At 51.3% G+C, this 16272-nt stretch overlaps 1 protein-coding gene across 1 annotated transcript in view; it reads right to left on the bottom strand.

The window, feature by feature from the left end:
- SLIT3 (slit guidance ligand 3) overlaps positions 1 to 16272 on the bottom strand; it is a 513545-nt gene that overhangs the window by 470920 nt on the left and 26353 nt on the right. Inside the window, exon 2 of the mRNA XM_037127916.2 lies at positions 738 to 809. Coding sequence (XP_036983811.2) covers positions 738 to 809 — 72 coding nt within the window. The remainder of the gene's footprint in view (positions 1 to 737; positions 810 to 16272) is intronic.

Raw genomic sequence — 16272 nt, 5'->3', positions numbered from 1 at the left:
CAAGATCCTACAACAAACGAACACCAAGGCCATGGCCGAACTGCCCAGACTGTGCTCCACATCTGGGGCCACCCTTATGGGTCCAAAGAAGGTAAAGAAGGAAAGAGGGTCCACTTGCTTCTCTCTCATGTCTCTGTCTGTCTGAGGCTTGTCCATGGACACGCACTTGGGTGGCTTACTCTTAGAGCTGGGTGGTCGGTATTTCGAGAAGAGACCTCGTACTGTTTGCTCTCCCATTCTACAAATGCCCATCTCAAGTTTTGCTACCTGTCTGCACAGCTGTGGGTGTTCAACAAGGGCCCTGACCCTGTCTGACTCTCTCCCTCCCTCCCCCCCTCCTCTCCATTAAGCACCAAGATAAATAACTTTTGTCCTGATTTCTCCTTTAATGCACATGCTGGAGAAGGAATTACAATCTCTTTGGAAGGGGCGCGTGGTTAGTCACCCTGACATCGCTGTCATCCTAGAAGCAGGGCATGCTGATTTATCTGTGTGCTGCCTTCTGTTTTCCCTGTCGCTGGCCTGACTTCTCCCGTCAGTCTAGCCCAGCCGGCAGCGTCGAGACAGAGCGAGACACCCTGGGAACCTGGGCCCACTCATGAAAGGCTTTCGGCTGCAGCATGGTGAGTGAGTTCCTACTGCTTAGTGCTTGGGGTGTAATATCAGGGCAATGAAACACTTTCATAAGGCTCAAGAGCTACAAATAGAAACCTGCTGGACTGTCCTGTGCTACTTACAAGACGCGCAGATTCTTGAGTCCAGCGAAGTCCGTCTTGGTGATCCTGGTGATATTATTTCTGTCCAGGTCACTGCAATAGAGAGAAAAATTGGATAAGTTTTTTTTTTCAGGTTATGTTTATGGTCTCTTCAACCCAGACTGGCTCGGACTGCAGGGATGTTGCTTGTCAAGAAGTAGGCAATTCCAATGATTAATGCTATCCCCTGAGCACGCCCAACTAACCTTAAGGATATTGTATGGAATAAGCTATCCATTATGTATGTGGTAGAGCCCTGTTATACGTAGCTGCCTGGCTTCTGTTGCCCCTTCATCGGTCACGAATTTTTCTTTGGACGCTCCCCTCCTCCAACTCACAGATCATGTCATAGAAGTGGGGGCTGACCCTGCGTCTCAGCTCCAGGAATGAGTGCCTACTCCGGGCCAGCCTTACATACATTTTCCCCCCTTTGCCCACAGTCTTTGTTTCGGGAGCATGTGATGACCCAAGCTCCCATAGGTTTCTCTTGGGTGGGACTGCTAAGCTGGTCAGCACTGCCATCTTGCCACCATGAAGAGAGCTCTCCAGGGAGAGGAGATGACCAAGGACCAATGCCTGGTTCATTTGGAGGCACACAGGCTTGAGGCCAGACACCTCTGTATTTCAAGACTGCACAAGCCACTCTATCCCATTTCCCTTACAGTTTGACTTAACCCAGATTGAGCGAAATTTCCCAACACTTGGAACCAAAAGAATCTTGACTCTGACACCTAGTGAGATAGATACTTGTCTATTTTCCAGCTAGTTTGGGGACTTGCCGAGGACAAAGAGCGCATCTCATTAACTCCATAGCCTGATAAGGTAGAATATTTGCCCGGCACAGGGGAGAGGGAACCTTGGTAATTTCATACATTAGGTAACGACAGTCACATGGGTCACTCCTGCCTCAATTTGTAGGATGAAAATCCTAAAAATGGTCCCAAAGAAAAGGACTTGTTATGGAAGAAGTCAAAGCCTTATAGTGGCATTGATATTGGGGAGAAGGGAACTCCAAGGGGGTAGGAAACCAGGATTAGGGTAACCCAAAGTCAAGAACAAACCTGTGAACAACTGTCTAAACATTGTGTTCACTAAAATTATTTAAGAAGGCTGGAGACCAAAAAAAAAAAGGGACTGTAAATAATGTTAATAATTCTTAATAATGAGTGTGAACAATGAATTCCTATGTGCCCTGCCTTCCTCTCTGAAGTGATGAGAAAATTTCAGGCCTTCGGCCAAACTGGAGTTTCAACAAGGTACCTGTAAACAAGTTGACTTTGCTTCCTCCAGAACTGAGCTACTAACGACCATTTTTTCCCCGTGATGCGTCCCTACCAAAATGTTTACTAAAGCAGCCCCTCTGATACCCCACACAGCCTTCTGCAGTTTCGGTTACCCATGGCTACCTGCGATGTGAAAATATTAAAAATTGTCCAGAAAGGAACAATTTGTAAGTTTTAAACCATGCACCATTCTGAGTAGCATGATGAAACCCCACGTCTGCCCGCTCCACTCTGCCTGAGGAGTGAGTCGTCCCTTTGTCCAGGGTCTCCACACCGGACATGCTCCTGGCCCATGAGTCACTCAGTAGCCGACTCGGTACTCAGATCAACTGTCATGGAATCGCGGCTCCAGTCACCCTTACTTTCCCTACTAGTGCCCCAAAGCACAAGAGGTGCTGTAACTGCCAGTAATTGCCAGTAAAGGTGGCATGTGCATATAGGGAAAAACATAGCATGCAGAGGGTTCAGTACTGTCCGCAGTTTCAGGCATCCACGGAGGTCCTGGAACACAGGCCCCGTGGATAAGGGGGAGGCTACTGTACTTCTCTGGTTTTCCTCGTCAGGTCCTGAAGCAGCCACCCTGCGATCGTGCCCAGTTAGACCTGTGTGAGCTGCAGATGCGTAAGGAGAAGAGGGGAACGGCTTTCAGATTCTAGCCCTCCGCAGGAGGGAAAATCAAGCGAGGGGAGGGACGACTCTCCTGATGTGGAAACAATACGGAAATAAAAATGCAGTGGATCCTCGGGGAACCTCAGCTGGGAACCACCGCCCCTGCCCCCATCACATCCAGTGTTCCACGGTCTAAAACAGCCAGTCGTTTGTTAACCAGCCTGCGGTGGAGAGAGGCAGCACGTGGACTCCTGGGACCAAGCTGAGTGCGGGCGAGGGGAGAGCAGGGGCTGCACAGGGACCTGCACAAGGGCTGCTCACGCACGGACTCCGAGCCAGGACATGGGCAGGAGCCTCCGCATGCTCACGACCACCTGAGTGTTCTGCACGCCTCCCATCACAATCGGGGTGGCTGCTTGGGGACTTCGACAACTGTAAATATGACAGTGCAGCTAAGGGTTTAATTACTGGGACGCAGCATGGTGTCTCAGCAGCTAGTGCTTGTGACCGCGGCACCACTATATTTCAATGACTATTTATTATGTGAAGAGGCATGAAGGGGCTGATGAGACGGCCGGGGCCGCGGTGGAGACCATGGGGCGCCCCAGGAACGCGGTGTCTGGCAGGCTGAGCTTCAGAGGCGAGCAGCCCCGAGCTTGAAGCCCTGCCTTGCCACTTACTGAGTGGTCCAGGGGCAAGTCACCTCAGGCTCAGTTTCTCCATCTACGAGAGGAGGGTGACGAGCTTGACCTCAAGAGTTTCTATGAGGGTTAAATAAGATGATGCACACATGGCACTTATCTGACACTTGTCAAATAGTCAGGGCGGCTACTGTTACCAGAATTGGTTGAACTGAATACCCCCACCTCCACTTGGAAATTTCAATGGACCAAGAGCAGCCGACTGCCTCACCCCTCACTCCGCTGAGATGGATCCTGGGGTCCTCAAGAGACTCGGCTGGTGATGTGCTAGCTCCCTACAGGTGAGAAGAGGGTGTGCTTTGTGGCCGACAGAGTGGCGGCACCATCGGTGGCCCGTCACACTGCCTCTCCCTTGAAACAGTTCTCTGACACCTATTTCCATGGTATCTTCCCCTCGCTCATCCAAGATACACAGACTTCCAGACTGCCAGGCTCCCAGGGAGAAGGCCGGGGGACCAGGGGCTTTGGGGTGAGCTGGGTCAGCGTTCAAATCTCTGCCCACCCCCACGCCCCACACCCCACGCTGTGGTTACTTAACCCCTCCGGCCTGCACGCTTCCTGTAAGGCTCTCCTGCTTGCAGGCCTTAGAAAGGTGCAATGCACAAGGCCTGGGCTACAAACATGCCTGGCTGGCAATGTTTGAGAAGTGAGAAGAGGCTGCATTACCTCATGCACCCACCCTCCCAACCCACATCGTCCCAGCCCAGGCTCCACTGGGCTGTTACATTTCTCAGCCTTCGCCTTTGGCCTCTGAGAGAGTCAGGAGCTCTCAGCCGAGGATGAGTTCTGAACCATCTGTGGGCATGGTTTGTCTGGGGCAATCCTGAGTGGGGGAGCCATTAGTGTCAAGAAGTAGGGTGAGGACGTGGAGGGGTTTTAAAACACGCCTGCAAAGTGGTTTCCTTGGCACACCTGCCATCAGGAGGCGGAGTGTATGCACCTTTCCCTTGAACCTGAGCAGGGCTTTGTGACCGACTGGACAAATAAGATGAGGGTGGAACTGATGCAGAACTTCTGAGATTAGAGGAGGCGGTAAGTGACTGCCTGGCTGTCTCTTGGAGCACACGTGCGTCGCAGCCCTGATCTGCCGCACAAAAAAACCAGAAGACCGTGGTGGTGGGGAGTGGGGGGGGTGAGGAAGAGGAGAAGGGAAAGAGGGGAGAGAGAGGGAGAGAGAGAGGGAGACAGGTGTGCCTGGGAGCCCTAGCTCTTCCAGCCCTGGCTGGCTGAATCTTTTCAACCTAGAGGTCAAGCACATAAGTGCAGACACCTTTGAGATTCCGGCTCCAGCTACCATCTGGCTATAACTTGTGAAAAACTCCGAGCCAGATCGACCAGCTAAGCGACTCTTGAATTCCTGCCCACAGAAACTGTGATGGAGAATACTAAAATGAGTGCTACTCTTAAGCCATTAAGTTTTGAAGTGATTCGTTTTGAGAGAAAAAAAAAAGGAAAGATGAAAGAGAAAGCCACCTTCCGGATATTTAATTTACCATTAACAATGGAACTGCAATCACGTGACTCTCACATGTCCTTTCTGAGGCCTGCCTGCCACCTTCGAGACTCTGGATAGTGTCACTGTGGACAAGGACAGCTCGCAGGGGCCAAGGCATTCCAGGAATGAGGTGAGAACTGGCCCTTCCCTCAGGCTCTGAGGAGTGAGACTGCATAGTTAGGGTCACCCATCCCCCCAGCTGGGACTTAGAATACCACGTGTGTCACCCTGCTGGTATACTCGTCATCACAGTAAGTGGGTACCATCCATGAGACCCTGTGGCAGACGCTGGCAAGCTGCCCACCAAACCGCGTCCCTCTGTCTGGTGCACCCAGATAGGCTGCACTTCTCGGCCTCCCCTGCAGGTGGGTACAACCATTAACTGAGTTCTCACTGTTACCTGGGCGGAAGCTATACATACTGCCTTCCGGCCTTGCTGTACAGAACTTCCTGCTCATCTGGGGCTGGAGTCAGTAGACCCAGGGAGGGAGGGTGTGGGAGAGGGTGTGGGGCAGGGTGGGACAGGGTGGGGAGGACTCCAACAGAAGCAGACAGAAAGAGCCTGAGTCCCTGAATGAGTGTGTGGAACAGAGCCCTTCCCTCCCCTGTCTCCCCAACATCCCACATTAGACTCAGAGATGTTCAGGAAGTAACTCTTAAGACACCGAAGTGTCGTGACCATTTGTCATACAATCTACATTGACCAGCACAATATTTTTGTGTCAGGAGCCCTCCGTCCTTCTTTCTTTCTGCAGCTGCTCTGCAAGGTCGGCACTAGTCATCCTTCACCGGATGAAAATACTAAACATCAGCCTTAATAAGGGTTGATATTTGTTGGAACCACGTACCAGGCACTGCGCTAAAAACTCTATGTTGATCCTCTCTTATCCACACAGCAATCCTCTGTGATAGGTACTATTATTGTCCCATTTTTCACAGGAGGAAACTGAAGCTTGGTCTCCCCCTCTTACACCCCACTAGAAGATTTCACCAATGAATCAAGTTGCCATGAGGTCAGACAAGCAATAAGTGGCAAAAGCTGGCATGTGAACTAGGGCTCCCTGGATGCAGAAGGCATGTTTTTTCCTTTGTTTTGTTTTTTTAATCACATCCTGCTGCCCATCTGCAACTAGAGGCCAAGCATCTTCTACTGCATCAGTTTAACTGCTGACTCAAAGAAAAATGGATAAACAGAATGGAACAGAACAGAATGGAATTCCCCACCCCGGTGTCTTCAAGAACGCAAAGGAACACTTCCAGTGGCTTTGCTCCTCCCCACTATGGCCAGGATGGCCCTTTCCTACTCTGCTGCCCAGGGAGGGCTGGGCCAGTGGGAGTGCTGAGCCTTTTTTCAAACTCCAGGCAGAAGTCTCTCTTGCTATTTTTTGCCAGTGTCTGGTTTCTGCCATGTTCCTCACCATGTGCTACGTTGCCTCCATACACAGGCATCACCATGGTAATGTGCATTATTCCTCCCCATCCCAATCATAAATCATAAACCAACACTGTAACTTGCAGCTTTGTGGTATTCTCACATCTGTTTGACACCTTGGGTGGGGTGGAACAGGAAGGGGAATTTAGAACAACATTGGAAAAAATGAAGCAAACTTGTTCGAGGGCAGGCTGCTGTCCCTATCTTGGCACATGTGTATTCACACCCTTCTTTTGATTCATTCTGCGGCATTCCAGCAAAATGTCTTTTTGCTGTGGCACATGTGCGAAGGGGGAGCAGCAAAAACATCCTCTAGTAAAGCTGTTAGCAGTGTGTGGAAAAGAGGGCTTCGACTGTAAACCCAGGAGACGTTGCAGGGGAAAACAAGATCAGCTGATCCTTCCCTTCCCTTCCCTTCCCTTCCCTTCCCTTCCCTTCCCTTCCCTTCCCTTCCCTTCCCTCCCCTCTCCTCCCTTCCCCTCCCCTTCCCCTCCCCTTCCCTTTCCTTTCCTCCCCCCTCCCTTCCCTCCCTCCCTTCTACCCTTTCTTTCTCCCTACAGTATACCTTTATTGAACACCCACTCTGGATCCGGCACTATGATTGTGACTAGGGAGGGTGTTGAACAACAACAAATGAGTCCTTTGGGGGATTTGTATTCTCCTGGTGAGTGTGGCACACAGATTCCAGGGTGGCCTCCATGATCCCCCCCAACTCCTGGTATTACCACCCTTGTGGAAGCCCCGCTCCGTGAGTGTGGGCAGGACCTACTGACTTGCTTCTCGCCGCCAGAGTAGAGTGAAGGTGATAAGATGTCACTTTCGTGATTACATTACATGCAGCTGTAATGCCCATCTTGCTAGGGGACTCTCTTGCTATTTGAAGCAAGTGACCACATTAGGGAGGGACAATAGGGAAAGGACCTGAGGGCAGCTTCTACAGACGACCAGCAGAGGACTAAGGATGACCAGCAGGACCGGAAGCCCTCAGTCTAACAGTGCAAGGGACTCGATTCTGCCAACAACCTCGACAGCCTGAACACAGATCCAGGGCTAAGCCTTTGGATGAGACCTTGGCCCCAACCAGCACCTCAGCTGCAGCTTGGTAAGACCCTTGGCAGAGGCCCCCAGCTACCTGTGAGGAAAGAAATAGAAGTTATATTGGGCCACCAAGTTTGTGGCAAGAGTATCAAGCAACAGTAGAAAACTAATACAGCAGGACACACGCAACCAGAAATAAACGACAAAGCTACAGATGACAAAAAATAACTGGGACGTCATTTCAGGGTGAGATGACGAAAATGAAGGTGGGATGAGAGGAAGTGGGGGCACCAGCTAGTGTGCCCATGAGGGACAGATATTTGGTCTGAGATGCCCCCCAGAAGAAGCTGGCCAAAGGCAGAGAGCGCATTCCAAAGGCAGGGGGAACAGGGTCACAGAGGCGACCCCCTCTCTGCAGCTTTCCCGACCCATCCCTGACCCTCTGAACTTCTGCGTCGTTTAGCCTCCCTCCGCACAACCCATTTCGGGCTTTCGTCATAACCCTGCCCACCTTGTGTGCTGCTGCCTGCTTCCTGTGCACTTGCCTCCTCTCCCAAAGGCGTGTGAAGCCCCGCGGGAGCCAAGACCACAGCTTCTCCTCCCCTCACTTCCTCCCAGACGCCCTTGGAGACACTCAGAGATCTGCACACTCATGTTCTCTGGGGGCTGGGTGCAGAGTTCTGCTGTTTTTTTAAACATTTTGCTTATTTGGATTGTCGGTATCTTCTGCAGTAAGTATGTCTGACTCATGGACTCTGCCCTCCCCTCCAAAAATGCTGGAAACTTTGAAAGTTGAGATACAACCTGTACCATAGCTGAAGGGACCAGCAGAGCCACAGCCACTGGAGGCCCTGGAAGTGTGGCCCGAGTCAGAGGGCCACACTTTGTGCACAAAGGACCTCTTTGGAGCTGCTCGGGGGGGCCCTGCCCCGCGGATGTCTTTCTGTCTTTGCTTCCTCTCCGCATCCCGAAGGACCTAATGCCATCGATCCATCTTCCCTGATGCAATGACGGAAACAGCACGTGTTCAAGAACCGCCAGACGCCCCTCCGCCAGGCCGGGCAGCAGAGTGTCCCTGGGTAGAGCTCCCCTCTCGGGCTCCGCCTCTCCCGACTTGCACCACAGGAGGCGTCATTCAGCTATTCTCGGACTTCTGCACTTTATTCTCATCAGTTACATAACCAAGGACAAGTTTAAAAACTCACACATTCAGGAAAGACATGACTGAATTTGATTTCAAAAACTGGCTTCACACTACTTCGGTGGTTTGGGAACTAAGCCTCCCTGGGCTAAATTTCTGGCTTGGCAACACTCTCGCATATATAATTTTACACCTGCAGAAGCCTGCAGCCAGCGCTGTGCAGACAGCTACCTGCAGGGAGGAGAACAGACCAGAGAGAGGGGCGACCTGGATGGCCGGATGGCCGGATGGCCAGTGGTGCAGGCCCTGCAAGGAGGAGGGGGAGCCGGGGTCTCTGTGTTGACTCTCCTTGCTGCAGAAGGGCTGCCTACCGGCCCGGCCCCTCCTGCTCTTTTCTGCTCTGTAGTCTAGCAGGGAATGGCGCACGTGCGCCATACCTAGCTCTCTGCTGGAGGCAGAAGAGTAAACCCACAAACTGGTAGCCCACAGGCCAATTCTGGCCTGCAGACAGATCTGCTCAGCCTGGTTCTCAGTAGGGCTTTCAGATTTGTAAATTAATGGTCAATCTGGGAAGATTTCACTTATCAATCTGAAATCCTGGGTTGTCTACAGAAAAAAAAAATCACATGATCTGATAACCCTGGGCCCTCAGGGCCACTGTGAACTGGCACTAAGGAGCAGCCGCCCTTTTTGGACGAGGCACGTGCTCCGTAGTCCATCAGCCCACCCGGTCTGCTCCCCTCGCTGGCGTCCCCCGCTTGGGCCCTACAGGCACTTCCATCTGAGATCCCTGCTCCAGAGCGCACTGTTTACGAAAGCAGGCCGGGCTCCGGTCTCACCAGATGGCGGTGTGATTTAGGGCAGGTTACACCGCCACGCACAGGCTTCGCTTTCTTCATTTATAAATAAACAGGCAAAATAACAGTGCCTCCCACTGAGGATGCTGTGAGGATTAAATGAGACAATAAAGTGATTCTAGTATGGCAACTTACTCCGTTTTGAGCGACCCCCTCCAGGTGACACCCATCAGTCTTAATGGGTCACCCTTCATGTCCCACTTGGTCATGACCAGAGAGCTCAGCTCTTCCAAATTCTTCTCAGAAGGCCTGTTCTCCATGCCTGGCCCACGCTGCATGTACAGCACGTGAAAGTAGGATTCTGAGGATCCCTGGGAGCCAGGAGACAGCCATCGCAGGAGAGACTGAAGTGTGACAAGCAGTTTCAGGCACATGGCATGACAGGGACAGTGCTGTATGTTAACCAAGCTACTTCCTTTTCCTCCCAGGTGCACAGCAAGGTTACATCTCCCAGTGCCCCCTGGATCTAGGTGGGACCGTAGGACTGATTTCTGATGAAAAGAAGGTAAATGGAAGTGATAAGGACCCTTCCCAGGCAAGGCCATAGGACATCTTACACGACATCACACCCTCTTCCTTTTCCTGTCTTCCCTGATACATGTAGACCATGCATCAGACACGGTGGTACCCTAAGACGGAAGGAGCCTGGGTCCCTGAATGGCCATGTGGAGCACAGGCCACCCACTGCCACCCAGACTAAATGCGCAGGGCTAGGCTATGAGGAGGCGATACCGTCTCACTGTGTTTTGCTGCAGGTATGTGTGGGTTTTCTTGTCCTGGCAGCATGGCCTTGTCACCTGGCCATCCAGCAGAGTGGGAGAGGAAGGACGAGAAGTTAAGCAGTCATGATCTTTCTCCATGCTTGGTTTCTGTCTCATAGCATGCCCTTGGAAAAGCCACCTCCCCCAACTGTGAAAGGTGGAAAATATACTGGTTGGTCCCCCAGGGTCAGAATCTCACTGACCCTGAATCATCCCCCGGGATAATTTTCATAGGCTTTGAACCCCCATTAACACACATTACCTAAAACTATGCTTTTTTTTTTTTAAGGTCACCTAAGTTCTGATGGGACACAAAAGCTGCAGCCAGCCTACATAAGGGTCTAAAAACTTGACACAGAATGAATAATTATTATACAAGGCCCGATGTGTACTGGGTATTTGCCATGTGCTAAATACTAGGCTGAGCGCCTCACACTTGGTGGCTCCTGTGACCTGCACCAGCAGCCCGTGAGGTCAGGGCTGCAGTTACTCCCACTCCACACACAGACACATGAGGCACAGGGAGATGAAGGCCCACGTCTGTGGTCACCAGCTGCTAACGGCCAAGTGGGCATCCATAACCAGGCATTCAGGTGTCAGCACCTGAGAACGTAGCAATCAACCTCAAGAAACGAATACGGAGTCCTGACGGGCGAAAGACCAACCGAAACGATCTACTCGGACAATTTTTATAATGTACGCAAAATTTTCGCTAAACCAATGAACTCCAATTTCTTGGGAGTTGGGGCCATATCTTATTTATAATTGAATCCTTAGGGTTCAGCACAATGTCCGCCACAGAAAAGCACAAATAAACATCTGTTGAATGACTGAATGACCTGGACTTATGCTTTGTATTGGCAGTTTTAACTGAGTTATATTTGCTCTTCACTGACCATGGCTCAAGAGCCCAAGTCGACGTCCGTGTTTCATTTACACCAGTAAATCTGGGCACCAGTTAGAACCAGAGTGACCATATAATTACCATCCAAACTTGAATGATTCGGCAAGTCGAAGGGAACGCCCTTAATAATTATATCAAGAAAACAGGCACAGTTGGAACTGCCCTGAGCCAATCCACACAAATAGCATTCCGAGTTAGAGCCACAAAATACCCACGATAGAGGTGAGTAGACAAACGAGGGAGCCTGTTCCCTCGTCCTTGTTTGTACGGAGCCCCCCTTCTTGTCCGCTTGGGTCAGACCACTATAAAATCCCCATCATTGGCGGGACGCATCACAGTGAAGTACCACTCTCAGAAAGGTGCATGCATATAGCTAAGGCCAGCCAGCCACACGGCACACACACTGCTACCTTTTAGTATAGGTGCAGTAATCACCTTTAGGAAAACAGGAAGGGGCAGCCCTCGGAATGCGATGGCTGTCGTAGGAACATACACATGGATTGCACTGCAACAGACTCCATACCTTGTGTAAACACCAATAAAGTAAGTTTTGGCCGAGCTGTGACTTTAAAGGAAATCCTTCCCCATAAACATGTCCTACCTTGCCCTGATAACTCTTTAGTGTAATGCACATTTGGGAAGGAGGATGGGAAGCAGTCCCAGAGTAACGCTAAGGTCTGTTGCGAAGGAGGCGAGGTGGAGGGTGTGATGCAACCTGGAGCCGACACCGTCTGCCACACAGCGGGCTTCATCCAGCCTTTCACACGCGGAGGGAATCTGCTGAGTGACGTGCCGGAAACCGGAGACAGGTCTTTGCAGGTTAAGCACAGGAAAATTCCGGATGTCCTCTGATGGCACCGCACACGGCTGCCGGCTAGTCGATTTCTGGCCTGCCTTCTCTTGTTGGAGACGGTTAAAGTCACTTCCATCTTGCAAGTGGACTCTCAGGTTCTTTGAATTTCAACTGGACTATAAGCTCCTTGAGAGCGGAGACAACTTCTCATACATCCGGCATCTTTGACACAAGGCTGACACGGCCTGATACCCCTGTGAGGGGGCAGAAAGGCACAGTTGGCGATGACCAGGCCGGAGCTGCGCCCAGGCTCAGGACCCAGTTCTGTCACTTATTGTTGTGTGGTCTGGACAAACCACTCTTCTCATCTGTGAAATGGGTAACAGCACCTGCTGAACCTCAGAGAGCTTTTGAGATGATCCGATGAAGCATTCTAAGGGAAAGGGCTTTATGAATTAACAAGAGCTGTACAAACATAGGGAATTACTGCTGCAGGGAAAATATAACAATGACTAACGATAATAGTAAGCCAGCTTTGTGCGGTACTGAGTTCTCACGATGTATCAGGCACTGTTCATCTGAGTCCTCACAGCAATCCTAGGAGGTGGTACATCCTATTATTATCTCCACTTTACAGGAAACTGAGGTCTTGAGAGGTCAGGTAACTTGCCCAAGTTCACACTTCTGAGTATCAGCCACAGGGTAACGGTTCTGGAGGGCAGGGCTGGATTGTCAGGGCTCTGCACTTTTTTGCTCCTGGAGCTGCCAGGGAATTGAAAGAATCAAAATAACTAATTCTGTCTACTTTACCAGGAGCAACGGAAGAACAGAGGCAGTGTGGAGTCCCCTCCACATCTCCAGGACACAGCGAAGGAGCACGGAGTTAGGGCTTTTCAAATTAAAGGACGGCCATTTCGTCCTCTCCTGGCCACTCCCGCTTGTGTACCAGCTCTCAGCAGCCGTGCCCAGCAGCATTTGGCCGAACACATGGAGGCTGCTGACTTTTGTCCAGGTGTATGGCACTGGTCCCTCAACCCATCATGGTTCTCCACCTTCACCAAGGTGAGAAGCCTCAGCCTCGTTCCCTGGCCGCCTGGAAGTGTAGCCCAGATGGTTCCCCCACCCAGGCAGGGCCCTGCGCCCAGCAAGCTCATTCCAAACACCATCTTTTTGCTCAGGCAAATCTCCCATCTGTAACGCCCTCTCCCACGGACAGAAATGATCTGCAGCTGTCGGGGACCTCGCCTGTGGAATGGGGACCCACCTCGGTGCTGTGCCGAAGAGAAGGAGCTGGAAAGGAAGAAGATGTCTTTGTAGTGAGGCACTGGACTGGGGTGGGCCTGCCAACCCCTCTCGGGCAGGGGCCACTCTTCCCCATCTGGCACTGAGAACACACGCCGAGGGACAGGAGTTACGCAGAGAAGGGCCCATCGGATCTGCACGCGGCCCTGCAGGTCCCGGCCCGAGGAAGCCAGACCTCCCTTTCATCATTCGTGAAACCATATCTTGCTTATTACGACAATTTTAAAAAAACTTCTCTGATTATTCCTTTGAGAATCCAATTTGTTTCCTTTGTAAAGAGGAAACAATTCTCTTCTCAGTTTGGGAGGTGGGGACATTCCATCTATCTTCAGGGGGAAAATCTGTTTCTTATTACAAATCATGTTCTGTAGGTCTATTTGCAAAGAGTCAATCTCTACACTTTCTGGAGAAAAAGAAATTCTCTCTTCCTTCTCCTACAAACATTTTCATGAAGACCCACAAGAGGGAGGCTCCTGCCCTCCTCTCAGCCACTGTGGCAAAGAGTGCATTCCTGTCCCTTGTTTGGAGCAAAGGAAAGTTCTGACTCCTTCTCCGAAAACCAGCAGTATGCCCAGGTCACCCAGCCCACCTGGGAGAGCCCACCAGGGAGTAATTCACTTAATCAGCGCTTAGGATGGAGACCAAGTACGAGGGCGGGGGCCCTGGGAAGACCTGCATTAAAATAAATACATGGTCTTCCAAATTCCCGGGCTCGGGGACGAGGGTCAGTAAACTGGGGGCGAACCAAGGCCACTGCCTGTTTTTGTGTACCCTGCAAGCTAAGAATGGTTTTTATATTTTTAAATGGTTGAAAAAAATTAGAAGAATAACATTTCATGACACATAAAAATGATATGAAATTCAAATTTAAGTACCCATAAATACAGTTTTCCTGGAGCACAGCCACGCTCATCTGTTTATAGACTGACTACGGACGCTCTCGTGCTCTCTGAGCAGAGTGGAATAGCTGTGGCCAAGACTGCGGGGTCCCCAGAGCCTACATGTTTACTATGCGGTGTGCTGATCCCCGATCCAGGAGCTTATATAACGCAGCCGGGTCAAGACCAAGAAGTGACGGTGTTCGGGCTGTGTGTCTCCCCCGCCGGATTCACAGGTCGAAGTCCCCGTGTGATGGTATTTGATGACATGGCCTTTGGGAGGTAATTAGGTTTAGATGAGGTCCTGAGAGCGGAGCCTCCTGAGGGGATTAGTGTGATTGTGATGGTGATGGTGGTGGTGGTGGTGGTGATGATGGTGATGATGGTGATGGTGATGATGGTGGTGGTGATGGTGATGATGGTGGTGGTGGTGGTGGTGGTGGTGGTGGTGGTGATGGTGATGGTGATGGTGGTGGTGGTGATGATGGTGATGATGGTGATGATGGTGATGGTGATGATGGTGGTGGTGATGGTGATGATGGTGGTGGTGGTGGTGGTGGTGGTGGTGGAGGAGGAGGAGGAGGAGGAGGAGGAGGAGAAGAGATGCCAGAGCACTCTCTCCATCACATGAGGACACAGAAATGGCTGTCTACAAGCCAGGCCAAGAGCTCCCACTAGAACCCAGCCACGCTGGCGCCTTGATCATGGAGGTCCAGCCTTGCAAACTGTGAGAAATGAATGTCTGTTGCTTAACCCACCCAGGCTGCAGTATTTCGTTACAACAGACTGAGCTAACTAAGCCAGCCAGTAATCACAGCACACAGATGATAAAAGCCACAACATCAACCTGGAAGGTGGATGCATGAGGGTTAAGTGTGGGCACCAGGGTCACACGGAAGCTTACTCTGCACTTGGTACACCGCCCTGGCGTCATGACTTGGGAGGTTATTTAAATTCCCTGTCCCTCTACTTCCCTAATGATAAAATAGAGACAATCACAGTGCTCCGCTCCTTGGGTGGGGCTGAGAATGAATCAAGTTTATTCACTCCAAGATGATAGAATGACACTGAGCCCATGAGCACTCACTCCTCTTTGCTCTTCTGATTGCTAACCCCGATGCTCGTACAAATCCAGGGGACATTTCTCAAGAGATAAAGAAAGGATGACATCCCTATGGCCTATCGTGTACAACGCATGGGGACTCAGGAGCTCAGTAACATGGTGGCCCCGGTTTTAGCTAATATGACAATGTTGTCTGCACAGAGTTTTGAGCAAAGAGGGGGAGCAGATGCTCCATTCCAGATGGAGTAGGCCGGTCCCGTGTATTTCTATTGCCACACCATTGACTCTTCCATTACAAGAGAGGCCCATGAGTACAATGTCAAATGAGCTGCATGGATTCCAGCCCAGACCCCAGTCTCTATGCCTGTCTTCCTTCCAGCCCGCAGCCCCTGCTCACTTATCCTGGCGCGGGTCTCCAGTACCCATTCCCACGATTACACCTTGCTCCTGGTCCCTCAAAAATCTTAGGCTGTGGGCTATTTTAAGCCCAAATTAAAGACTCCTCTCTCCTGAATGGCTGCAATTTCAGTCTGTGGTTTGTTCACTCTGACGTGGCTTGGGGCCATGGTTCTGGTGTGTGGGGCACTGCAAGGGGGAGAATCGCTTTAGGAAAGAGCCAAGGGGCTTTGCAGAAACCATTTCGCAGCAACACACGCTGCGGAAAACATAAGCACATGGATGGACCAAGAAAAAGAAAACAACAGTGAGAGAGCCTCACATATCTGAAGAAGGGCGCTAAAAATAGCACCACGTCACAAACAAGAAAGAACTGGAAGCTATGTAGTGCTTCAAGCCCTGGAGGAAGAGACTTGCCGCTCTAAGTCTGTGAGACTAAGTCTATGTTTATGTGTCAGCCATTGGAAGAAAGGGCCCTTGAGGCTAATGCAGGCCTCTTGATCTATGTAACCTTGACATAGACCCTAGCATCACAGGGTACAGCTTGAGAGCTGACAGCACAGTCAGAGTGTCCAGGGCCTGCCCCTGGGGGATCTGGGCCCATAGTCACCTGATGGGCAGATGAGCATCCCTGGACTAAGGCAGGTGAGAACAGAGGGAGACCAGAAGGACGCGAGGTGGGAGCACGGCAGAAGCCCACCGAGCTCTCCACATCAGCATTCCCTGTCTAAGCTGGAGGGAGAACGGACAAGAGGGCTCAGGATCCAGCCCTGTTCCTTCTCTCTGCCCCTCACCTCTCCTGTTGCTAAAGGGATGACAGGAAGAGATAAGCTTCGAGTCCCACTTGCAGGGCAGAGTCACTGC

This window comes from Artibeus jamaicensis, unplaced genomic scaffold (genome assembly GCF_021234435.1).
Source record: "Artibeus jamaicensis isolate MK-2021 breed Jamaican fruit bat unplaced genomic scaffold, CSHL_Jam_final scaffold_3151, whole genome shotgun sequence".
Lineage (NCBI taxonomy): Eukaryota > Metazoa > Chordata > Mammalia > Chiroptera > Phyllostomidae > Artibeus > Artibeus jamaicensis.
The sequence above is the reverse complement of the archived record's forward strand: the minus strand, read 5'-3'. Positions and strand labels throughout refer to the sequence as shown.